This window comes from Sceloporus occidentalis, unplaced genomic scaffold (assembly GCF_023333645.1).
Source record: "Sceloporus occidentalis isolate IW3139 unplaced genomic scaffold, rSceOcc1.0.p SCAF_12, whole genome shotgun sequence".
Taxonomy (NCBI): domain Eukaryota; kingdom Metazoa; phylum Chordata; class Lepidosauria; order Squamata; family Phrynosomatidae; genus Sceloporus; species Sceloporus occidentalis.
In genome coordinates, this window is record NW_028316992.1 from 19,850,708 (window position 1) to 19,878,216 (window position 27,509).

Sequence of the window (27,509 nt, forward strand, 5' to 3'; positions counted from 1 at the left end):
GGTCAATAAACTCTCCATGGTATTCAGATGATGCTAATACTGGAAAGCATGAAGAGGATTGTTTTCAGAAAATTGTGTTGGTATTGCAGTTGCAACTCTCAGTGGGAAGGAGCCACACTAAAGTAGGGGTGGGCAATTACCAAAGTTTGGAAATCTGGATTGGTCTCCCATGGGACCGTGGGGAGTGTCACAACTTCTCCCACCACAGAACCAAAATCTTTTTTACCTATTTTGTTCACCAAAAGGCCTCCTTATGCCCCCTGGGGGGTCATGAAGGGCAATTTTGCCATGGGTTTTTTGTGGGTTTTTCATTCTATGTGGCCATGTTCTAGAAGATTTGTTCTAGAACATGGCCACATAGCCCGAAAAACCCACAAAAAACTATGGATGCCGGCCATGAAAGCATTCGACTTCACAATTTTGCCATGATTTTAGATCTCGCCAGAGTGTCTTAGACTCAGGAGGGACCTTATTTTCAACCAGGAATTGAAAGGAACATAAACTTCCAGTTTACTTCTTGGCTGAAAATCATTCCTCGCCCAACCTTAAAACAGCTCAGGGCCCCTTAAAAACATGATGAAATTTTCCCTCCCCGTGTTCTCTAAGGGCATGAAATGCATTTTTAGTGAAAAAGGTTACCTAATGGTAATAAAACAGAGGTGCTGAGGGCTTGCCATGGAGGGCTATATGTGAGCAACAGGCTTTACTTTCTCCTCTCCTGCACTTCAGATGCATAAAAGATTTTTCCGTTGACATTCAGAGAATAAAGAATTATAATACCTTCTGTAACCTATTGGAAATGGGCTGCTCAAATGAATAAAGAAATATTTAAATCTTTACTGGCTTCAGTTTCCCTTATTGCCAAGTGATTTTGGTGTGACAGCTACCTAGTTAGTTGTCCTTAAAAGTATACTATATTGGATCTTACTGGTTCAGATTCCAAAGAAACAGATCTGTGGAAACTTCCTGGAAGAACCATTTGGGATGACTGATAGTGAATTTCTCTGAAGCACAGTCACTTTGCTTTTTAAGACCATAATATCTTTCTGAACTCCAGTAATCATCTTTACTCAAAGTCTTGCCATTTCAGTTAGAAAATTGTGTGATACCTTGTGATTCTCCCATTTTTATTGGAGTGTTTGTGATTTGTTGTTTTATGTGTCCATTTCTTGTAGCTTGCCCAGTCTAACAAGGTTATAGGCTTCTTTCAGAGAAGTAGCCCTGATAGTCTCTTGCAACGTAAAAAGGAGGAAGGAAAGGAGGGAAGGTGGAATGTAGCAGCATCCTTAAGACTAACTGCTTTTTATTTTGGCATGAGCTTTTGTGGATATAAACCCTCTTCTTCAGATGCAATATAGAGTGATATCCAGACCTCAAGATATAAAGAATATTTACACCATTGTGGAAGTGGGCTGGAATAGCATCCAGAAAGAGGCAAATTATGTCCCTGATGCTAAATTTTCAAAGGACTGCATCAGGTGATACAGGTCTTTTTGAATTTTACAGTAGCCAGTTAATGTTGATGTGTGAAAGCAAGGTTATAGGCTCTTTTCAAACTTATGTTGAAAGGGAAAGAGTTGGATTAAAAAAAAATACAGTGTTGATTACTGTCTTAGTATCTGTCAACTGTCTCCTTCATCAGATGTCGAAGGTGGCATTTAATGCAGATGAAGAGACTTTACTTTTCTTCCTGATCTTTAGGGCATTCATCCCCCCCTTCCAACTGACAGCTCTCATTCTGGTAAGCGGCCCTGCCATATACTATACTGTGGCACCATAACTGTCATGGACCCTTGCTGGAGCATGCAGCTGGCCCAGAGAGGGTCAGGTAAGCTCTGTTTTTAATATATTGCACTTTTTCATTTTTTATTTTATAGCCCAAAGGATATAAAATAATAATTGAATATATTTTAAGATGTGAAATATATTAAATCAGCACTTAGCTGATCACCTCGCAGCTGAAACCATAATTGCAAAGGGTTTTCCTTTTGGAGTCACTTGAAGAGCTAGCAGAAATGCGATGTCTGTCAGAGAGAAATTGTAAAGTAATAATAATGATACCTGCGTTGATAATTATTTTAGGTTTCCTACTGAGGCATTGAAGTACACTTATTTATTAACACTTCTGCTGCAGGTGTGCAGGTTACCTAAAGCTAAAAATGTAACCTTTGCCTTTATTGACCACTTTAAAGCTAAATAAATCATTGTGCGCTCTCTCTCTCTCTCTCTCTCTCTGTAGATATATATATATATATATATATATATATATATATATATTTTCAGCTTTTTTATTTTCTTCCTCAACTTCCATCAGCTGATGTCTTTATTCCATGGCTTTACTATTTTTTATGAGTAATAGGAAATTATCTGCATTTCTTACATTTTTGATGTTTCTCCAATTTTCATACCTCCTTCCTCTTGTGTCTTGACAATGGCCTCTTATCCAGAGTACAGGTCATGCATCAGAACAATCAGATGTTGTGACCTACCCATTTCTTTTAAAGCAAACCATAATTCTTCATGAATAATCTACACAATCAAAGACTTGACTATAGTCTGTAAAAGCAGAGTATAAAACAGCAATTTTCTTCTGAAATTCTTTAGTATGTTCCATTATCTATATGTTCCATTATCTAATATATATTTGCAATATGATCCCTAGTGCCTCTTCAGTCTGTGACCTAATTTGCAATATATGTTTGTAATACGATCCCTGGTGTCTCTTCTGTGAACCCAGTTTGGACATCCAGCATGATAGGAGTGTTTATTGTAAAATTTTGAGCCTCAGTTTGATTGCATTGGAAACTAATACAATGATTTGGTGGCTTCTAAAATCCCTGGTGTTCCCTTTCTTGAGGATTGGAATGCATATTGATTCTTTCATATTTATGCACCATGGTATTATTTTCCGTATGTATAGGCAGATTTTTTTATTTTATTTTATTAAAGTTTGAGTGGTTTCTGTTTCTGTAGCTTGAAACAGCTCTAATGATATGCCATATGTTTCTAGTGATTTACTTCTCCCAAGTCCTTTGAGGTCAGCTTCCCCTTCACTTCTAGAAAGTTCCCCTTCCAAAACTCTGGGTTTATCAACAAAGTGTTCTCTTTTGAATTAACACATCATAGGCCCCATACAGACAGGCCAAAATAAAGCTGCTTCGGGTCACTTTGGAGGTATGCTGTTTAAATGATGCATGCATCCTAAGAGTCCAGAAGCTGGTCAGCTCCAAAGTGACCTTTTGGCCTGTCTGTATGGGGCCATATTTTCATTATTATTTTTTTGACATAGCATCACAGAGTATTGTTTCCACCATCTATTTATTTGCTCCTAATCATGTAATGTGTTCCCTTGTTGGTCATATAGCATCTCTATTCTTATTTTGAATTTCCCTTTAATTTTTCAGAACTTGTGAAAGAGATGTCTTGTTCCATCTTTTTGGTTGGTTTTGTCTCTTTCATTGCAGTATTATCATTATTACAGTAGTTCTATTTGTCCTGTGCACAATTCACTGAACAGTTGCATTCAGGATTGCAGCCATTAATTTCATCTTTTACTTTTGTTTCTCATATGTCCTTAACCATTTCAAGACTTTCATGATCAGTCATCCAATGAAGCTTTTTGGCTGCATTGTCTTTTTGTGTTCTTCCTGACAAAGTCAGACTTCTTATGTTTCCCTGTCAATTAGGCATGGTAGTGCAATCTGGTCTTTAAATTCTATAGGGATGTTCTTCAGATTGTATTTTGGCACTGTATTTGATTTAGTGTACTTTAGCTTTATTCTAATTTTTGAAATTAGCAGTTCATGGTCTGTGCCACAGTCAATCAAAAGCACAGTTCATACAACAACAACAACAAAACAAATAAAACAAGCAGAAGAGTCTTTCCTTTTTAAGAGCCTCTTTAAATCTAAAATTCTGTGCATAAGAGCTTGGTTTTCCCAGTAGGATCTTCTTCTTCGAGCAATAGATTTTAATGTAGTGTTAAACCTTTTGTAAAAAGTCTTCTCAGGTTCAAAACTAATTTGCAGTGTGGGATGGTGAGTCACTGTTCGAAGAAGCATGAGTTGTGTGAATATTTTGACCTCAGTCATTAGATTTCTGTTTCCACAAAGTAAAGTGTCTGATTGTTTTGTTTTTCAAAACAAAACACCTTCTGTACTTTTCTTCCACCATTGCTTTTTTCAGCATCTGTTTTGACCAGGTGAAGCACATTCATTGCAGTCAAATAATTTTACTGCATTCATTCAGTTTCTGATTTGTGTTGTTTACCAGTGTATGGAGCAAATCTATCCATCAAGAAGAAACAGATATAAGTAACCACCAAGTAACTTTTGTTGAACCATTTAAAAAGGCACTATGAGATGCCAAGGCATTACTGGTGCAGCAAAAGAAGAAGAAGAAGAACATGACTGTTAACATTATACTGATCAAAGAAGTTAACCAAAGTTTTAAACCTCTCTCATCCTCATGTCAGTGTGGTCCCTGAAAGACAGTGTGCATCTAGGAGCAGACAAACCTCCCCCATTTTTATGTGTATTGTGCATCTCTGTCCTGTCTTAGTCATTTAACACCAGTTCCTCCAGCACTAAATATTATAATCTGAGTAGTCATGGAGTAATCATCCATTGATGACCAACAGGGTTTGAACTTCACCAAGACTGAACAAAAAGAAAATATCAAATATGACATAGGTTTATTTGATGATTATGTTTCTCTAGGTAACAGCTGGTTGTCTCCTATGATTCATGCAGAAGTCTCTTAACAATCCCTTTATGCTTTACTTCATTAAATTAGCTAAACCTTAAGAGAGCATCCTGCAAGCAAACACAAATAGGTGCTTCCAGACAGAAAGTTTGTTGTGCTTCCAGTCAAAAGATCATCTATAGCTATTGCATCCTTTCCTCCTCCAGATTTTTATGTGGGGGGGGGGGGGGCAGGATTTGAACTGGTGGCAAAGTAGCTGCTCTTACCTGGATACCTTTCTGAATGATGCAAGGTGATTTCATAATGAAAGCCTTGGCTGGAAGCAGCCATCAGTTGATATTCTGGTTATGGTCCCTCTGATTATACACTGCATAATTCATATTCCACACTAAGGAACATTGAATCCTGCCGCCTGCAAGAAGAATTTTCAGTTTAAGGCGATTTGCATAATTCTGTTTCTGCTTCACTTGAAGGCGCACCTAATAGCTGTGCAAAGCCCTAAAGTCCAGTAATTGCCCATTTCAGAGAAAGGTGAGAGTGTACAAGCCCATAAGCCATTCACAGTTTTCCAAATGAATGTTTTAGAGGATTTCAACCTTCTCCTTCTAATTTGCTGCAAACGAATTGTTTGCCATTTCATCCAAATGTATTGTTGGGAAGATTATCTGAACTGAATCTGTGTTTTTGCCAAAGGTTAATGGCATGCAAGTAAAAACCATTCACGTCAAAAGAAGTGTTAGTGCAACTTCCTTCCAGTAATTTTCTGGATAAGGCTACTGCTTGGGATAATGAAGTGGCGCACATTATTATCCAGTTCAATCTATTGGAGTGCTGCACATTTCCCACATCTGTTAAATTTTGAATACTTTGAAACTCATTGTTATTTTAATATGATAGCACATCAGTTAATAATTAATAGTTTTATGATTTATTTTAACTGTATGTTTTACTCTGTTGTAAGTCCCCTTTGGTTCCGCACTGGGAGAAAAGCAGGATAGGAAATACATATATATGCAAGCCAATATGTATTTTCCCCAGGTATACCATACAACAGTGGAATCCAAAGGTGTAGCCGGATTAAAAGAAGCTTCTCTACCTTTTCGTATGTCAGTTTATTTCTTAATTTAGTTTGAGTGTTTCCAAACATACACCAGATTCTGTCAGTGCCTCCTGAAGGAAGAAAGGCATCTTGCTCTTGCGTTGGAGAGTTCAGTTAGTAACCTAAGTCTTGCTTGCCCTCATTCAGTGCACAGAAATTTGAATAATCTGATACTATGCGTAGTTTTTAGAAATGATTTGGAGAATATATGAACACCTTGTCTTAATGATTTATTCATCATGCTAAAATAAAATAATCAATTTTCTTGCTTTTTTAGACTTTTTCCAATTTTTCAGAAAAAAACAAAACAAAAAAGGCTTCACTAAAAAAAGGGGGGGAAACCTGTTTTTTTCCTAGTTTTTCTGGTCCCCCCCCCCCCCCCCGGGTCTTCCCATCTCTACTACCATTTCAACAAAGAAAAATTACAGTTTGGGATAATGGTTGTTTATAAGCAGCAGGACAGAAATGCAGTCACTGAGTCATCAGATGAAGGTGAAGGTTGTAAATATGTGTATCTGCAGTAATACAATATTAGGATGAAAAGATGACACAGCATGAAAAGGTTTGATGGGTCTTGAATGCAGCAAAACAGACCTGCATGATAGCTACGCTTCAAAAAGCTCTGAGTATTTTTCAAGGATGAAATTTTCAGTCAATTCCATGTCACAATAAACAGACTTTATCTAAATCATGAGTTGTACACCTGACTTTGTAATATGGACCTCTCAGTTGTCTTAGGGAAGAAGCTGGTGTACATTTCAAAGCAAATAGAAAACCCTGTGAAGGCATGCCACTTTCTGCTGCATGCTGTATATGTTAGGGATGATGGGAGTTGCAGCTCTTCTCCTGGCTTTCACTCTCACCCCCCTGGTCAGCGGAAGAACAACCAGTTTGACCAGTAGCTCTGAGAATTGGCTGAAGATGTCTTCCAATCTTCTCTGGAGTCTGCTGGCTCTTGTTCAGCTCTCAAGACACCAGTCAACACAGTAGTCTTCTATAAAAGATCTACTTTTATTCTAATATATACACTATGCACAAAACAATTCACTACTCACAAAACTCACACTACTATACTCCTCAATACCCACACTACTATACTCCTCAATACCCACAAAAATATTGCCATACATTATTGCTTATATAGACATTTGTCTCTCCATTCATTATACAGTTGCCACCTCCTGGGCGTGTACATACATTATGATTGACATATCATATTTGGCTCAATCTTTACCTCACATTGCATCATACATTGCTGTCCACTCAATGACTTTCAGGTGATATCAATTTGCACCTTTTCACTTTGTCCTTGCCACATGTGTCCTTGGCTTTTAGGAACTTCTAATTACATTATATGCAACACCTATGTGCCATTTCAATAGCTTTTGCTGTGTCATGTTACTTTCAAATACATTCATATACATATTATATTTCTTGTGACTATATATCCCATGTTGCTTTTTCCTGACAGTATAAACCAAAGTTCTGACTAATCAAATAATGCCTGTCTCCCAGGATACAGTATAAATTCAACCAGTTTGGAAATGTGCTTCTTACTTCCCTTCTCAGTGCAAGATAGAGCCTTCTCTATGACCAAGACCAGGATTTGGAAAGTCTTGCTTCTGGAGGCTTGCTATTCATGGTCTCTGTTGTGCCATGATTTGAGTATCTGCCTTTTTGGACTGCCATGTTTATCATGTTATATCTTAATATTATTATTATTATTTGTCAAGTTGTGGTGTGTGTTTTTTTTGTTTGGTTTCGGTTTTTGTCTTTTGCAATTGGCAAATACCCATATTTTGTTGGTTTATTCTTAGTCGAGTTGGACATATTGTATGGGCAGGGAAATTAATTCAGTGAGGGTGTCACGCATATTTATCTTTGGTTCTTAGGGGTGGGCATTTGTGCCCTTACAGATAGTGGTTTGCATCTCTTAGCCATCTTCACCATAAGATATATTGCCCGGGGCTAATTCTAGCTGCAGCCCAACAACATCCAGAACACCATGGTTTCCCAGACAAGGGATGGACAGCATCCTGAGGTCTGGGGACCTCAAAGAGTTCTACCTGTTCCTATGAGGAAAACTCCAGGCCCATGTCCTGCCCTCTGAAAAATACCTCCAAACAGCCAATCACGACAGCCATTTTGCACCTTGTTCATACTCTGGAACTGTTCTGCACCGCAGAAGATTTTCTCCCAACACTGGAAGTCACCTAGAGGGGCTCAATTGTATATATGTTTGGTTTAAAAAAGGCTCAAGGTATTGGGGATACAGTGGATTGGAGCAGGTGAACCATGTGCCATTCTTCATAAACCTTTGATCTGGACAGGTGCCTTCTTATCTGGAATCGACTGGTCAGAGTTCCTTTATGTCTGGTCCCTTGGAACCTGAACACTACAGTAATTCTTACAGCCTTGACCATAAGGATGAGGAAAATGTGGGACATGGAGCTCATATAGCACCTGAAGCCCACTTTTGCAACCACCACACCTCTTGCAAGTCCCCAAAGCCCCCTGAGGAAAAAGAGTGATTTGGGAACTGTTTTTGGGAGATTTTTGCCTCCAAATGGTGCGAAACACAAGGTAGCCGCTCTTACATATGGTGATTGTACTTTTGCTATTCCCTGCCCAACATCCTGGAGTGCTAGAGGTGCTGTGCAGCTTCCAGGGTGAAATGTGCCCCCCATCCCACCCCCTTACAATTGCCTACATTTCCTATACCTTGAAGTAGCAACTGATATACCTTGATTTCAAGAAAGTTTGGGCAACCTAAAAGCAACACACTGATTGGATATCTGAAAGCATAATAATGGCATCAGCACTGTAGTCAAGCAATTGATGAGAGGATGTTGCTTCTCCAAGGTTTTCCAGTGTCGTGATTTCTGTACTAAGAATGCCCACTTGCAAGTTTCTTGGACCATTCTCTAGGAACATCCGCTATCTCAGGCTTGGAATTATTTCATTAAAGAAAGTCAAGGAAGAAAGTGCAAAGGCGAGTTTATAGTTGAACATTAAAGAAACAAAAATAATGACTACAGAGGATTTAGATAACTGCAACGTAGCCAATGATGATAGTGAAATAATTCACAAGTTTTTGTACCTTGATCCAATCATTAATCAGAGTGGAGACTGCAGTCGTGAAAGCAGAAGATTAGGACTTTCGAGGGCAGCTATGAAGGAATTAGACAAGATTCTGAAATTTAAAGATTTATGACTGAATGCTAAAATTAGGATGATACAGTATTCCCATCTCTATATGCATAGAGGTGAAAGCTGGACAGCCAAGAAAACTGATAGGAAGAAGATAATCACATCTCAGGTGTGGCGCTGGAGGAGAGTTTGCCAATACCATGGACTGCTAAAAAGAGAAGTGAATGATCCTAGAGCAAATCCAGCCAGAACTGTTCCTAGAAGCCAAGATGACTAAATTGAATACAGTGCTACCTCAGGTTACGAAATTAATTTGTTCCGCGGCGCCGTTCGTAACCCGATACATTTCGCAACCCGAAAAGGCGCTGGAAAGCCGCTAGCCGCGCTTCCGATTTGAATTTCGCGCCGAAATTAATTTCGTAACCCGAAAAATCTTTCGTAACCCGGAACAGTTTTTTTAAATCTAACTTTTTCGTAACCCGGAAATTTCGTAACGCGGTCAATTCGTATCCCGGGGTACCACTGTACTTTGGCCATATAATGAGAAGACCGAATTCACTGCTTGTTAAGGCATCGGGAAGTAGGAAGACAGAAAGGCCAAACTCTAGTTGGATAGACTCAACAGGGAAGTCATGGCCATGGGTCTGCAGGATGTGAGCAGAGTTTCTGAGAACAGGGTAACTTAGAGGTTTCTCATTTATGGGGTCACCATGGTTCGGAGTTGACTGAAAGGCAGCTAACAACAAACTTTAATTAGGAGTGAGGAGTCAAAGAGATGACTGCTGTATTGTGTTAGCATAAGTATCTTTACCTTTAAAGATAACCTGGAACATTTGAAAAAGAAGCCCAAGTAGGTTGTGCACTCCTTGGATTTTTCTACCACACAGAGAGAGGTTAGGAAGGTGATGCATTTGGTGCCTTAAATCCAGTGGCAGAACTTCCTCCCCCTTCCCTTTCCCAAGAAATTCTACATGCCACCTTCTGAAGGGTTTCTCAGCTCTCCAGAGCTGGTTTTGAGAGGGCACAAACAGTTCTAGTGGAGTGGGAGGACTGAGCCTTTTTGCTTCCACTGTTCTGCCAGAAAGTTTGCACTGGAGAGAGCCCACAGGCTTTTCCATCCCTGTTAATTTTGCTAATGATGGTAATTCATATCAGTTCAGTGGCTACAGAGGTGAGCTCCCACTAGCTGCAGAGCTTCAGGAATCAAATGGTAGCTTGAGATGTTGCTCTGTCGGAACTGGTAATTACTGTAGCCTAAAATTTGCCAGTTCTGCAGATGTGAGATAGTAATGACAAGATGCAAGGAGTATATATGGGAAAGGAAAGTTAAAACATGCCTCGCTTTTTGATTATGATAAAGCTAATTCTTCCCACTGCTCCAGAATGAAAATCTGGTTGCAATAATATCCAGTCCGTGGGAGGTGCTATTATGATATTTTTTTCCCCTGTCAGTTTACACCCACATCTGTGGGAAAAGTTGCCAAGGAAAACAGATTTACAAATAAAGCAGAATTTAACAAAAGGTGAGAAACAGAGTTAGTGTTGAATCATTTCATTAAAACTTAAAGAGATAAATCTCTCTTGAAGCAGTGTTTTTTGAGAGGAAGAATGAGCTTGTGAAGGGTAGGTTGCTGCTACTAATCAACGCACAGCATTTGGTGTGGGTTTTTAAATGAAAATAAACACCAATGTAAGTCTGACAGGTTGAACAATTAAACTGAATAAGGAATAAAATGAAATGCAATAGAGCTTTCATTGGAGGGAATAATAATAAGAAATTTTCACCAAAATGCCTTCATACTCCCTCCCCAACACTTTCTCTAATGCTATTTCAAAGGTTTCCCCACCCATCTGGAGCAGCTTTTCAGAGCCCTGAGTGGAATGCCACTCACATTAGTTCTACATCCACTTCATCAAATTTATAATACTTATGCAGAATCCATATAGATTTCCAGGTTTAATTGTATTTTGAAGTTTTCCAAACAGTAAGGGCTATTCAACAGTGAACACACTTCCTTGGAGAGTGGTGGAATCGCCACTGGCCATCTGTTGGGTATGCTTTGATTGAGATTTCCTGCATGGCAGGGGGTTGGACTGGATGGCCCTTGTGGTCTCTTCCAACTCTGCGATTCTATATCAATCCTTTTTTTAATATATATATATATATATATATATATATATATATCTCATTTTGTATACATCTGTCTATATTGGGTGCATATTACACTCAGTCTTTCCTTTTCCATCATGTACAGTTCCTTAAGAATACCCATATCATGTCGTTGACATTTTACCCCTGTAGCTTTCTCAAATTTAATTTTAGCTATATAGTATTGACTCTTCCTCTGGTAATAGAAGAAACATAAACTTGTTCTTCTGCTGGTTGCAAGCTGCCTCTTTAATCCCTTGTAGATGGTTACTATCTGTACTGGAAATATTAAACTACATTGATTGTGGAACCCTTGGTTCATTTTAGGGAATATAATTCTCCCTTACAGAGAGTTATATTATTGGTGTATTTAGTTTATTATTGTCTGTACTAAGTGATAGTATCTAATTTTGCTCTCATGGGCTTCATTCTCACTGCAAAAATAATCCAGGTTGAAATCACTTTAATTGTCGTGGCTCAGTGCTGTGCAATTCTGGGAAATGTAGTTTTGTGGGGTATTTAGTTGTTTTTGTCATAGCACCACAACAATTTACAGTTCTCAGAATTCACTAGCTTTACACCATGGCAGTTAAAGTGGTGTCAACCTGGATTATTTCTGCAGTGCAGATGAAGCCAGGAAGACTTATTCTCCTGCTCTTGATGAGGTGTAAGGAATTGCACCTGAATGTGCCAAGCACGTATTCTGCCGCTAAGCTGTTTCCTTTTCCCAGTTTCAAAATGCACTACAAAGAGGTTGGACAATGTTGTTAGCCATTTCAGAGTCAATATTTTTGTTTGTTTGCTTGTTTGTTTGACTTTTAAACCACCCCCTCATGAAAGTCGAATTGATGATATACCGTACAATCTCCCTTTCTCACTGATTTTTTCTTGTTTTGTCAGAAGAGCAGCTAGCCATGAATCTGACTTTTGTTAGCTATCCTTGATAAAGCTCATTTTAAGCTTGCTGCTCCCTTTCAAAAACAGGTACCTTTTCTCTGTGGAATAGAAACAGGTTCTTTAGGTGCCCCTTCCTACTGAGGTCAGGATCCTGTTGGAACAAATGGTTTGTGCAACAGAGCATCGCATGAGAGCTTTTACTTTCCTGGTCCACATACACACAGGAATCTGCTGCCTCTTTACATGAGTGGATGTCCTCTTTACATAACAGTGCTTTCACAACATTGAAAACAGTGACTCTTTCTGCTCCACCACTTTTAGTGGAATCAGGCCATATCCATCTCTGGTTGAGATGGCTGAAAAAGAATAGTGCCCTCAACAGTACACTCACCAGTAGGCAATTTTCATAAAGAGTAAAATCTTCAGTACCTTTGGATATTGTCCTCCTGTTCCTCTGTGGATTAGTGTGATATGTTACAGCATCACAAACCATAGCTCGAAAGTGTGCTTTATTAGGAGTTACATCAAGTGACAACCTGAATAGATTTTGGTTCACTTGAACAAAGAAGAGTGAGATAGAGATTTGAATGGGTAGGATCTGCCCTCTGGGTAAAATGGCAGGGCCTAGAGGTGAAAATTGCAAACAAGGGGGAGGAAAAGTAGCCAAAACCATGTCTGATTTGTTATTCAGAGCAGCATTGTCATCTCTGACTTTTTTCTTTCTGGCAGCCTCCAAAAGTGAAATGCTTGACTAGAATTTGGCATCCAAACATTACTGAGACGGGGGAAATCTGTTTAAGGTAATGCATTATTTGCACAACTCACTTTCCTTACTTTATAGAGTTAAATACCAGTAGATCAATTGGTGGGCTCAGTTAGAATCACTGGGTATTGATTTTCCAAAACTCTGGAGAGTGCCTCATTTTTAAGTGGTTTTCTTTAAACCTGAAGTAGGAATCCTGTGGCCTTTTTTTGGTGTTTTTGGATTCCCAAGTCCTTGCCATTGAAAACACTTGCTAGGGGGCTGCAGCGACTTGCAATCCAGTAACTGCTAAAAGGCTGAATGGTCCCACCCCTGCCTTAAAACATTGCCTGGAAAATCAATTATAATTGCTTATAATTGACAGGATAAGAAGATCTTTTGCTTGATCAGTGGTCCAGCCAAGTTTCTGTCCTTTTTCATTTGTTTGTTTTTGTCCAAACATAATTCAAAATAGAGGTGAGGGTGATTAATTATGTGCAGTAGAGCTAGATCTACCCAGTCATCCACTCCAGGTTCTGGAGTACCAAATATATACTGTATTTTCTGGCATATAAGACTACTTTTTAACCCAGGAAAATCTTCTAAAAAGTCAGGGGTCGTCTTATACGCCAGGTGTTGTCTTATAGGGCAGGTGCTGAAACCTCCAAGCTGGACTGGAACTGGAAAAGTTGGGGGTCGTCTTATACGCCGGAAAATACGGTGTATATATATTTATGTATTCCTAAAGAGGAACACTTGATAAGTCAGTCGCCAGCTAAGTCAAATTTTCTGACAGCTCTCTTCTTTTATGTGCTTTTTAAAACATCTTATAGAAGGGGAATTGTAGAGGATGATTCTCCTCTCCTAGACCTTCCTTGGGGCTCTTCCTTTCTGCTCCACTTCGAAAAATAGGGAGGAACTGGATGGAGGTGCTAGAGATGTTATACATACTTTCTGCAACTCTGTCCATTTTGTTTCACAATATTTGTAAAATACTAGCTTGTATCATCAGCTTTTTGTGTGTGTACATGAGCTGGCACTCTTTCTTTCTCTCGGTTTCTCTTTTTCTTTTTCCTCTGGCTATTAGTGGAGAAATATCTGTTATTGCCGCTTAGGAGGAACAGTTTCTGCTACTGCATGTCTTAAATCTGATAATGTTTAATGTGTGTGTGCATTTCTCTTTCAGTTTGTTGAGAGAACATTCGATTGATGGCACTGGCTGGGCGCCAACTAGAACCTTAAAGGTAGCCTTATGTAAAATGTTGGCTTTATATCTTGATCTTTATAGTCTTGGATAGTTAGAAATGTTTTTTTTATCCAAGGCATTTTTTTTATTTGCCATAAACTCAAAATGAAAAAAAAAACCAAACTTTGATTCAGTTAGTACTTGACATTTTTTTAAAAGTTACTAACTGAATAGGAAAATAAGTATCCACCTTGTTGAAGTAGCAATTATTGGTGAATGAGTTATTTGGCATCTCATTCTGACTGGTTCTGGATGGAATTGGTCTGTGAGCTGGATTTGATTATGCCTTCTGAACACAGAGACTAACCTCTTGGCCTTTTGTCTTATTATTGACCCTTTGTAAAATCCAGTTTTCCATGCTTGGGGAAGGAGGAAATAATGTTGTTTTTTAAACAGACTGGTACTAAACTCCTTAAAACATGTGGTGGGGGTGAGAATGGACTTCAGTGTTCTTCAAGCATATTTTGGTTTATACAGTAGGACACACACACACATACACAAACACAAGATTACAAAGGTGTGTGGGGTCCTAGTGAGGGGAAAAGGAGAATGGCTGAATTTGCTTGGTAGAAGGCATTAACTGGACACTACCCTTGATACATACTTTGTTCTTACAATGTGCTTCCAGTGGTTTCCCATTTAGATTTTGATCCAGTCCACCCTCCTTTAGCCTAATGACATACCTAATGTGGGAGATCTGTGTTTGGCCCACTGGCATAATTCTTTTAAAAACAGCAACAAGAAGAACCAGTCAAGACTAACAGTGTGTGTGTTTCTAGGCTTTCCTCCCATGCCATTGCCTTAAACCAAATCTCCCCTTACTGAGGCTGCTACTCATCAGAGAACCAAAAATGTAGGCAGATTTTTCCACAGTTAACAGGAGTTCATGGGCTTATGAACTTGTTGAAATTAGTGAGACAGATACTGATATGGAGCCCTGGTGGTGCAGTGGTTAAATGCCTGTACTGCAGCCATTCACTCAAAACCACAAGGTTGCGAGTTCAAGACCAGCAAAAGGGCCCAAGCTCGACTCAGGCTTGCATCCTTCCGAGGAGGGAGCTAAATGAGTACCCAGACTGTTGGGGGCAAATTAGCTTACTTGCTAATTAGCTTACTTGCTGTTCATCGCTATGATCTTTGGAATAGCGGTATATAAATAAAACAAATTATTATTATTATTATAATGTACAAAATGTATTACTGTATATGTACATTGACCTCATGTATAGGTTGAGGGCAGTTTGGGGGCCAAAATTATGGATTTTAATATGACATATGAATACATTGAGGGTATATGACATTCCACTCAGAGAAGGGGATGGTTCCTATTTTGAAAAGAGTTAAAGTACAGTACTGATGTTAACATGTGGAAAAGCCAATCCTGGTTTTTTGAGTTAATTTTTTTACTCAAATGTCTAGACTTATACATGAGATTATACAGTAAGTATTTCTCACTATAACTTGACATTTTACTTATGGCAAAGGACGAAGAATGCTTTTCTGGCATGCAGAAGTTTAAAGGGTTTGATTTCTTTGGCTGAATCTGCTTATTTTTCTTTTTCAGGACGTTGTTTGGGGATTAAACTCATTATTTACTGTAAGTAGCAGTGCCTAAAATGAATGTCTTTTTTTGATTAACCTCTTAGGTTCTAAGAGTTTACTCTTGCAGAATAAGCTGGTCAGTATCCAGGGAGATAGTGTGTCACAGCAGTAAAATCAACCAAGATATTTGTAGGTCTTTAACAATTGAATATTAATAATAACAGAGGCATCATGAGAAGTATCCTGTAATATATGAAAGTGTATACTTGCTAGGCTTTAAGGAGCTATAATTTGTAATAGCCTTTAGAACAGGGTTGGGCCATGGGCCACATGTAATCGGCAGCCCCTGAAGCCCACCAGCAGTCCCCTGAAGTACCCTCCTCAAGATCTCCAGATTTTATAAATAAAATGGTGGGATTTTTCACCCAAATACCACACCAAATCACACACACACACACACACCCATCTACAAATATAGCTGTTATCTTTTTCTTGTACCTAAAACCCCTGTCCCCAGCTAAAAATGAGAGTTCTGTCAAATCCTGCTTCAAGAAAAACTGAATTATGCTTGATTTGAGCCTTACAGATTGAAACTTTAATCTGCACTCAGCTAATCAAGCCTGATTTAGAACTTGCAAAAGCAGAGTAAATACAAAGATGAAGATACTTCCTCCCTCCTATCAACAGAGCTGTGCCATCTGTTTTAGCACAGCCCTGAGAATCAAGCCTCATTCTTGAGGTTATTATTATAAAAGGCTTCATCTGCAGAAGCCTTTTTTTGCCTGAGCTGTGAGGGTGGTACAGTATGTACATTTTTGGTGTCTGGGTCTTGATTGCTCTGCAGATTTTGGGCAGTTGTTTTTTGAAGGGAGGTGCAGTCATCCATGGCCCCAGAAGGAGCTCATGCAGCCCCTCCCAAGGCATGGCAAGAGAAATCAAGAGCCCACTTCCACCACCAAATGATGACATATCACACTGCCAATATGAGAAAGTAGTACACTTCTATTGAACCCATTGCTCCATAAATAACAACTATGCGATCAAATATCTGTTCCATTCTTCTGGAAATAAAGGAAAGTAAAAAAATCTTGCTATTTTTAAAAATGCTGTAAATTAAAGCATCCAGTAGAAATGTAGACAGCTCAGTATGGATAGAATATGGCATCCATTTCATGAGCAAATCGGAGCCTATATGGAAAAGATGTGTCTTTGTTTCCCTCCCAAGATAGCCCATTCCTGGACTTAATGCAAAACTGCTTTTGAAGCTCCTGAGGGTTTCAGAAAAAAGGTTCTGATTGACTACATGAGGGTTTGCGGTTGAGTTCTTTGCTACACAACTCGTAATCAACAATAAAAATGTTTCTATATTAACATCTGTTGTGCAGTTAAGATAGCTAATGGTTTACACTGTTTAAGTCTGCTCAGAGGAAGAAATTATCATTTTAAAAGATCCTTTGCAAATGATTATCCAAGGTACAGCAAACACCATCCTCTTCCTTTCTCCAGTGCTGCACTTCCTCCATGTTGCTGCTGGTCCTCCAGTCTGTCACTTATATCTGAAAGTGTTCAGTTGTATGTAAACTAAAAGTATGTGAAAGGTAGCTGATAAGAAAGGTAGCAGCTGTGTATACAAGGCTAACTTGGTACACATAGCAGGGCTCTCTCTGCAGCAGCATCCCACATGTAGAACCCCCTCCTGCGGGAAGACAGGATGGCCCCATCTCTTTTCAATTTCCAGCACCCAGCTAAGATGGTGCTGTTTATCTGGCCTTTGGCCCTTGTAACTAATATTTCTAACTATCAGATTTTTAAATGATTTTCATGGAATTTTGGAGTCTCTTCTTAAACTTTTTTTATTCATGTATTTTTAAAATTGTTTTTATCAGTTTTACATTGCCTTGGGGCGTCTTGGCAGGTTGAGAGCTGATAAAAATGCATTACATAAATAAACAAACATACTGTGAGGCCAGATGTTGGCCAGCTATAGTTAGGCATCTGCTGGTTTTTTGAAAATAGTAAAGCTATTAGGAGACAAATCCCAGAAGCAGAAAGTATTCCGTATCCTGATAGCAACTCCACATAGTCTGCTCAGGATACACAAGGCCCTGGGGATCTCTGTGGGGATTGCCTTCACCAGGTATTCACTGCCCCCCTTCTAACTTGTTACTAAATTTCTCTTCCCAATCTTCAAAACCAGGGACACTGGAATCTGATCTTGATTATTATGGCCCTGCTTTGATTCTTTACTCTCCCCTCCCAGTCACACATACAGTACAAGAAACAGCACAAAGGATTCTCTTAAAAATTGCTCTCCTATTGTAAAAGCAGTAAAACCTATGCATATGCACTAAATGTAAGCCCATGCATTCCCTTGAGACAAACAGCTGCAACTTGCTTCTATATCTCTCAGTTCTCACTACTTGGTTGCTCCCATTTCTTTGTCTCTCATTACTCCTGGGTGTTCCGCTAACATCTGAAGCTGACTAAAGAGATAGGGAGAAATGCTTATCTTAATATCCAGATTTAGTTCTTTTCTGCCCACACACACACTCTTGCCAGTGTTATTCTGCCAATTTTGAGTCGTCCTTTCTTGACATCTGCTAGATATGCCCTTTCTGGACTACATTTACCGGTAGAACCATTATCAATAATCTGTTTATCTCATCCAGACTACTGTAATCATGCTGAAATTTGTTCCTGCACATCTCTCTCCTCTTCAATTATTTTTTCCCCTCTACTACTGCCAAGATCCTTTTAAGTCCCTACGCTGGTTTACTATCACTATTATATCAATTTCAGCCAGCTTGTCTCTTTTTACTTTCAATAATCATCTCTCTTGGCTCACTTTGCTCCTTCCTCACCCACTCTGTACAGCTATCAGCAACTATAGGGGCTATACAGACTGCCCCTAATTCGGTTCAGGAAAACCCAGCTCAGGTGAGAATTACCCCAATGTAAACCGGTTTGGAGCCCAGTTTAAAATGCAGTGTGAATGGGCCTCTAGTCCAGCATTCAAACCGCACCAGTTAACTCTGTCAGTCAGAGTGTAACAGTGTGATTTTATGTCATTTTAGTGTCAAATACAAAGAAATACTTTCGAGAAAATAATTTAAATCTTTGCCAGATAATCTCTTGTTTCCATAGTGATCATTCCTTTCCCCACTTTCTATAGTGACTTAATTAACATATGAACTTGTCCAACTTTCTGGATATTTTAATATACCATTAGTGAAAATGAGTAGCAGTTTGCAGCTAAAGAGATGTGTTCAAGAATTGTGGACCTTATTGCTGATTAGTAAGCCGTGTTAAGTCATGTCTAAAGTTCTACATATAAATATAAGTATATTTTGAACATAAAGAAAACAAAAATAATGACAATGGAGAATCTAGATGAATTCAACCTAGACAATGAAGAAATAGAAGTAGAAAAAGTTCTCATACCTGGAATCAAACATGGATAGATATGGGGACTGCAGCCAGGAAATCAGAAGATTAAGAATGGGGAGGGCAGCAATGAAAGAACTAGAAAAGAGCAAAGATATACAACTGAGCACAAAAGTTAGAACCGTAAAAGCCATTGTTTTCCCTATTACCATGTATGGATATGAGAGCTGGACAGTTAAGAAAGAAGATAGGAAGAAAATCAATTCATTTGAGATGTGGTGCTGGAGAAGAGTGTCGAAGATCCCATGGAAAGCCAAAAAGACAAACAAATGACTCCTATAACAAATCAAGCCTGAACTCTTCCCTGGAAGCCAAAATGGCTAAATTGAGGCTGTAGTACTTCATGAGAAGGGAGGACATTGGAAAAAAACAATAATACAGTGGTCCCCCGGGTTACGAAATTAATTCGTTCCGCTGCCCTTTTCGTAACCCGGAAGACTTTCGCAAGCCGAATTGCCATAGGCGCTAATGGGGAAAAGCCACGATTTGGTGTGAAATCGCGCCGAAAAGCACCAAAAGTTTTTTCGTAACCCGAAAAAACTTTCGTAACGCGGAACAGTTTTTTTAAATAATTTTTTTTCGTAACCCGGGAATTTCGTAAGGCGGCGCATTCGTATCCCGGGGTACCACTGTACTAGGAAAGGTGGAGGGGAAACAGAAAGAGAGGAAGGCTGCATGCTAGATGGACTCTATTAGGGAGGTCATGGATATGACTTTGCAGGAGCTAAGTAGAGCAGTTGAGGACAGGGGGTCTTGGAGATGCCTCATTCACAGGGTTAAAAATCAACTCAAGGGAAGTTAACAAAAACAAAAGAAGTTCTAAATACACTTGGGTTCAGCCCAACAGAAATAAATGGGGCTAACTTCTCAGTATGCCTTAAAGTGAGGTGCATATTCTCTTAAAGCAGTGGTTCCCAACCTGGGGGTTGGGACCCCTTTGGGAGTTGAACAACCCTTTTACAGGGGTCACCTAAGACCATTGGAAAACACATATTTGCATGTAGCAATGGAAATAATTTTATGGTTGAGGGTCACCACAACATGAGGAACTGTATTAAAGGGTCACAGCATTAGGAAGGTTGAGAACCACTGTCTTAAAATAACCTTAAATCCCATTGCTTTAATAGAATTCATAGCACAATTCTATGTATTTGCTTTGAGGTATGCCTTGTTGGTTTCAGTGAAACTCACTCCCTGGTATGTGTGTTTCATCTTTATTGCAAATAACTGCAACCAGGTTGCTTCACAAGGGTAGCTTCACAATGGTTCTCAACAGTGAAAATACTGGATGTATGGTTATACACAATATTCTGTGAGTGTGGCAGAATGAAAGGCTTGTCACTAGCCAGTATCCATAATTAGCTCCAGGTACCCAGTTTGGACATGTTTCTCAGAGAGCAACTTGTGCATACACACATGTTCACGCACACATATGGTATGGGAAATGCCTGTTGAAGCAGAAGGATGTCTAAGTACAGTTGAAGTACAAAAACAATTTGTGATAAAGTATTTAAAAATGTTCCTCAAAGGAGGGAAATGAGTGGAAAAAATCTTCTGGGCATGCCTAAAGTTTTGGTATCAGTGCTTTTTTAAAAAACTGTGTTGAAATGAATGCTTGGTAGTTAACAGCCAACCTTTCTTTTAAGCCCTGTTTCATGTTCTTCGTAGGATCTCCTGAATTTTGATGATCCTTTGAATATTGAAGCTGCAGAACATCATTTACGTGACAAGGTGAGTAACAATGTAGTGATAATATTCTTCTACAGGAGTGCTGTTTGTTTTTAAAATCCCTTTTGTAGCCTTTAACAGTGAAAGATTTTCATGTGCCTTTGTATTCAGAATCCATTAATTTTTTTTAAAATGCTATATATTGAAGGGATTGCCTTGGATCTATATAACTCACTAAAGAAGTGTGATAAATTTGGGGAGATCTGATGAATGATCACCTTTTGTCTACAAGTCCCTCCACTGAAAACAAGTTCCAGCCTGGTCAGCGGACCCTCAGCAACATGAGACCATGTAGATCAGAGGTTCCCAAAGTTTGGTCCTCCAAGTGTTTTGGACTTAAGCTCTCAGACTTCCTGACTGTTGATCAAGGTGACTGGGGCTTCTGGGAGTTGAAGTACAAAAAACCTGGACGAGCAAAGTTTGGGAATCACTGATGTAGATGAAGGAGGTGGGGTATAATGGGCAAAACAACAACCAGTGAATGGAAATGTCTTCAGCTTCTGCGTTGCATCCTTCATAATCATGTTACCATCTTTAAAATCATATAAGAAATCTTTCATGATTTGAAACCAGATAGTGTCAGGAACTGGACTAGGATACCAAGCACCACGTCCCCTTCCATAGAGACGCTGGACTGGTGTTTCTTGAAAAGCTATTCCCCTTACCACATGATAATCTGAGTTTCACACTAATATAAATATAACCCTAGTTCAGATAAAGAGAATTTAAAAAAAAACCCAAATTCAGCTAATACGGGGGCATGCCCATTCCTCAGAGAACCCTTACCCCAAAAAAACTCTCCAGATCCCAGCTTCTGTATTTTGTGTGTAATGTTAAATTGTATGATCAGACCCTGTTGTACTCCCTCTGGCAGTTAATTATTTTTGTTTTTGGAAGCTCAGTCCCTTACAAGCCAGCATGCAGAATCACAATTGTTCAGTGTTAATGAACAACTTAGATTGCATAGCATGCCAGATATTCAAGTACAAAGGGACCATCTGTTCTGTAGCTTTATAAATCAGTATCTGCTTTTGAAACACTTAAGAGCTGGTTGCTTTGTTTGTCAGAAAAATAATTGCGAGCTGCAGTGTCTTCATGAAGATACCTCCTGTGTTTTAAAACACAGTTTGACTTCCAGTAGTAAAGCGTTAATTAAGACTGATTTATATAAAGCAGATAAGACATTTCTGTCCTCACTTTGTATAGCCATTCACTAACTTCAATTTTTCATTATTGCCCTGTAATTTAAATATTTCTTTGTTGGTAAAGGATTATTCATACTCCTTTCTTTACCTGTGCATAATCCTCCCCCTCCCCGCCATATGAATGTAAGAGCCATGTTGGATCAGACCAGAGGTCGGTCTAGTCCATCATTTTGTTCATGCAGTGGCCACTAAGTAGTCCTACCACCACTTTATTTAACATTCATTTATCAGCAACCAATATACAGAAGCATACCACCTCTGATAATGTAAAATGATAAGCAACCATCCTGACTAGTGACTATAGATGGCCTCATCCTTCAAGAATTTATCCAGTTCCACTTTAAAGCAAGCCATGTTGGCAATCATTACTACATCTTGTGGCAGTTGAACTTATGAGCTTTGTGACTAGGTTTTTCTCTGTTTTGAGTCTTCCACTACTTAACATCGAAGGAAGACCCTATATTCCAGTCTGATGAGTGAGGCAAAAGAGATTCTCCCTGTGTACTTTCTCCACCCCATCCATAATTTTGTAAACTTCTGTCATATCTCCCCATACTTGTCTTGTTGCTTAAGTTAATAAACAAGAGGACAGTTTGGTTATTTTATTTATTTATTTTTAAAAAGTTATTTCCATTTATGCTAGAGGTGATGTAAACATACCTGCAAAGGCATGCAAGTTCAGGATATGGTCAGTCTTTACAAATGTGTACATAGGGAAGGGTTTGCTGGCAGTCAAAGAATTTGAAGAGCACATAAATTGGAAACAAATGGAAACAGTTCACCTAATGTGAAGTTGAAGGCTTTCATGGCCAGCATCCATAGTTTTTTGTGGGGTTTTCGGGCTATGTGGCTATCTTCTAGAAGAGTTTATTCCTGACATTTCGCCAACATCTGTGGCTGGCATCTTCAGAGGATTAGTTTCTCTGAAGATGCCAGCCACAGATGCTGGTGAAACATCAGGAATAAACTCTTCTAGAACATGGCCACTTAGCCCAAAAAACCCACAAAAAACTATAGTGTGCCTAATGTTTGTCTGCAACTATAGCCCTTTATTAGCTTTGAAATTTTAATAATGTTAAGTGTTTGAGGGATTAACTTCTGGATTCGGGGAGACATTTCTGCAAAGAGATATACTTGTGAAAACTAAGGTACAGAAGCACTGTTGTATATTGCATCTGTACAACAATTTGCAGTAATCCCTAGTTTCATTTCAAGCAGCCAAGGCAGTTCACTTCTAAAAATGGTTAATACACAATGTTCTAGAATACATATCTTGGAGCCAGTCCTCAACTTTATCTACATAGTAGTGACCTTGGGCTAAGACCAGAGAAACACCCAAATATAGGATGGTGTTTGAGCTGACCGGCAGCATTTATCCAGGGTTTCATACATCAGTATTTTCCAGGTCCACCTGAAATTTGAACTTGGAGTTGTTTCTATGCCAAACATGTGCTCTAGCGCTGAACTGCTTGACCTTCCGATAAAGATTAAGGGGCTTTGGATGGAAAGAAGCATCGCTCGCTCGCTCTTCTTTGAGTCACTGTATTTTTACTTCCGTGTAGGAGTGTAGTGGTATCCTGTACCATGTACATTTTCACAGTACCACTTTATAAATGAGAACTGAAACAGAACACAATACCAAGGCTACACAGTTGTTTATATGGTGTGCATAACCACTCGGCACTGGGCTGCCAGGCCCCCACTAATGAGTGGAAGCAATAACAGTTAGGCTTTTCTACATTCTCCTGTAGCACTACCTGCAAAGAAGAATGTGAAACTAATTAGCTTTCAGAAATGCTTTGTGGCAATTTTGAAAAGGTGAAGGATGGCCTTCCTAGATGAAAAAAATAAAAGCAAAGTAAAAAACATGCCATAAAACAAATTGCACAGGGGAGCAACTTTAAAATCTACAAAGCATAATGTGCCTATTCAATCTAAAGTAGTGACATCTGTACATAGAAAGATATTAAATAGTGTGTTCGGCCAAATCCAACCACAAATGTAACACTTATAAATGAAAAGCTAAAGCACATCAGTACTTCTGGTATTGTGATATATTTATTATTATTATTATTATTATTATTATTATTATTATTATTTATTCCATTTATATACCACCATTCCTACGATCATGGCGGTGTACAGCAAATACAAAGTACAAAATAGCCCAATCAAACCCCCTTATTAATACCAAACAGTACAATTCATAAAATCCAACATACAATCCAATAAGCCAATAAAACACAGTAAAAACAATTTAAATACCATAATACAATACACACAGTGCGCAGGGAGAAGAGTGGTAGTTAGGACACTTGAGGGAAGGCTTGGCGGAAGAGATGAGTCTTAAGGTTCTTTCTGAAAGACTCCAGGGAGGGGGCAGAAAGGAGCTCATCAGGAAGAGAGTTCCAAGTCTGCGGGGCTGATACAGAGAAAGCCCTATGCGCAGACGCCGTATATCTCACATTAGGAACTCTCAGAAGATGTCTCCCTCCTGACCTGAGAGTGCGGGGCAGATTATATGGGGAGAAGCGGTCCTCCAAGTACTCTGGGCCCAAGCCATTTAGGGCTTTATAGGTAACGACCAACACCTTGTATTGCGCCCGGAAGCATATTGGCAGCCAATGCAGATCTTTCAGTATAGGTGTTATATGGCTGGCCCTGGAGCTACCAGTGACCAGCCTAGCTGCCATATTCTGGACAAATTGTAGCTTCCGGGTTTGGTACAAGGGTTGCCCCATGTAGAGCGCATTACAGAAATCGAGTCGAGAGGTTACCAGTGCGTGTACCACTGTTTCAAGGTCCCCCCGGCCCAGGAAGGGTCGCAGCTGGCGTATCAGCCAAAGCTGATAACAGGCGCCTCTGACTGTCACATCCACCTGAGGAGTCAAGTGAAGCGACGAGTCCAGAAGCACCCCCAGACTGCGAACTGTGTCCTTCAGGGGGAGCGTGACCCCACTCAGGACAGGTGGACAAATTTCCTTCCCGGGACCGGGGGAGCCAATCACAAGTACTTCCGTCTTCTCTGGATTCAGGCTGAGTCTGTTTTCCCTCATCCAGCCCATTACCGACTCCAGACAGGCATTGAGCAGAGAGATGCCATCCCTAGTCACTGCATCAGTCGGAGACACAGAGAAGACTATTTGGGTGTCATCAGCGTACTGATAACACCGCGCCCCGTGTCTCCGGATGATCTCTCCCAGCGGCTTCATGTAAATGTTGAATAGCATAGGGGACAAAATCGCTCCCTGAGGGACCCCAGATGAAAGGGCCCTCCTATCGGAGCGACAGTCCCCCAGCTCCACCATCTGGAATCTGCCTGAGAGGTAGGAACGGAACCACCGCAAAGCGGTGCCCCCGATACCCAGCTACCCCAGGCGATCCAGAAGGATACCATGGTCGATGGTATCGAAGGCCGCAGAGATGTCCAAGAGCACTAACAGGGACATGCTACCCCTGTCCATGCCCAGACGGAGATCATCGACTAAGGCGACCATGGCAGTCTCAACCCCATAGCCCGCCCGGAAGCAGGTTTGAAATGGGTCCAGATAATCCGTATCCTCCAAGACCCTCTGTAGCTGGAGGGCAACCGCTCTCTCGATCACCTTCCCTAAAAATGGCAGCAGTGATACAGGCCGATAATTGTTTCGAATCAGGGGGTCAAGGGAGGGCTTTTTTAATAAAGGTTTTACGATGGCCATTTTAAGATTAGTTGGAAAACGGCCCTCCCTGAAAGATGAATTGATAATACGGCGCAACATCTCAGTTGTCGCCGTTCCCCCTTGAACTGCCAGCCATGAAGTATTTCCTTCCTTCTTCCCTCATGTAGGAGGACTTCCGAACTAAAGTTGAAGATTACATTAAGCGTTATGCAAGATGATGAAGGGAGCTGGATGACAGAGCTATGGATTGTATATGCAGTGTTGACTTGATAAGTAACAAACACAACACCCTGGAATGTACTCGTCCTGTGTCCTTGTTGTTCTGAAGAAGAAAACAAGCTTCATAATAGTCCGTGTGAAATGGAGAGTTCACCGTCAATGCAGCAAGAAAATTGTGTATGTTGGTTGAAAAAAGTTGTTTTCTTAACTCTTAACAATGTTTTATTTTCTGAAATTGTACTGTATATCCAGAGTTAAGATATGCTTGAGATTTTTTTAAAAATCACTATTAAGATTATTTACACATTTTCTTTATGGGTGGTAAAAATGAATTGTATATTTACTGGAACACTTAAAAATTGGCAATAAAAGTATGTTTTGCTTCTTTTCTTTTTAAGAACTAAGGCACTGAAACATGTGCCTTTTCCCAAAATGAAATAACATGTCCTGCACTGAGCAAAGGTAATTGTATAAAGCCAGTTATACCTACTTATTGAAGTTCTTCTATTTAATTTAAAATCTCTGCATTTTGTTCATCTTTTGCCTACAGTGGTTTTAGTTTGCATCTCTTGTGCAAAGAGCACTGACAAAGGCTGGTTCTGTGGCCTACTTACAAGTGCAGTGTATTGCTTTTTAAAACAACAACAACACACTATTTTACCATACAGATGCAAAGAAAGGGAATGTTGTTTTTAAATATCACCTTTTAAACTTTTCAGCTCTGCTGTGGAGAGTTGATATTACAGACTGTTACATAATAAAGTAAACCTAGTAATAAATTGGGGAAACTACCTGAAGACTACAATTTATAAGACTAATTTAACATACATTGCAATCTTGCTACCCTGCTCTTGGAAGCCTGACCTTCTATGGCAAAGGTATGGTTGTATGAAGAGTGATTTTAAAGCCTACTTAGCTAGTTATTTCTTTTTTCAAAGAATGTATATATGAAATTACAAAATAATTTTTTGGTATGGGGCGCACATGTACCTCAGGAATGTGTTTGAAGCAGATATCTCAATGTGTGCTTACTATTTTACCCGAGTTCTTCCTGACATACTGATGCCCAGTATTGATACTGTAATTGGCCAGGGATTCAGTGACAAGAGAGAGAGACAGAGAGCCATACTCAAATAACTTTATTTAGAGTTCATGCAGCAGATGTGGCATGTGTTTGGATTACCATGATAAATTACCACCAAAGCCTAAGGTGAATAAATGTTTGTGTAGTTTCATACATATTGTGTGCACTACTTTTCTGCCTTGAGAATTACCTCTCCCACATGAAAGAATCTGTTTTATGCATCAGATGCTCCTGTGATTTACTGTTATTGTACCCTTTTAAGTTTACATAATGAAAGCCCTGGCATTGCACCACAGTATTGCTAGATGTTACCTGCATAACACCATTGGTTGCACAGTGTATGCAGTCCAGCCAGAGTTAGGCACTCTTTCAAGATTTAAGCATGTGCTTGATCTTCTCATTTCATTCAGCAGTACTTAAAATTGTTTAACTCTTGCTGGATTGCACTTAATATATCAGAGATTGTTTAAGTTTGCAAGCTATTGCTCATTGCTTCTGGGAAGAATGACCTTCTCTAGGTGTTGCTGTTAGCTGGCAGAGAGAGACGATTACTCACAGATGTTCCTCTAAGACTACAGTTCAGGAATGGAAACTGTGTTGTCTTCCTGATGTTGGCCTAACATCCAGCATTCCTCTCT

At 39.5% G+C, this 27,509-nt stretch overlaps 1 protein-coding gene across 4 annotated transcripts in view; it reads left to right on the forward strand.

Moving 5' to 3' along the window:
* UBE2F (ubiquitin conjugating enzyme E2 F (putative)) overlaps positions 1-27,022 on the forward strand; it is a 49,042-nt gene extending 22,020 nt beyond the window's left edge. For all 4 annotated transcript variants that reach the window (XM_089477739.1, XM_089477736.1, XM_089477738.1 and 1 more), the window contains 5 exons: positions 12,729-12,799; positions 13,928-13,985; positions 15,552-15,584; positions 20,642-20,704; positions 25,736-27,022. In XM_089477739.1, the coding sequence (XP_089333865.1) occupies positions 12,729-12,799; positions 13,928-13,985; positions 15,552-15,584; positions 20,642-20,704; positions 25,736-25,786 (276 nt within the window). In that variant the 3' untranslated portion in view covers positions 25,787-27,022. The remainder of the gene's footprint in view (positions 1-12,728; positions 12,800-13,927; positions 13,986-15,551; positions 15,585-20,641; positions 20,705-25,735) is intronic.
* Positions 27,023-27,509: the final 487 nt, after the last annotated feature.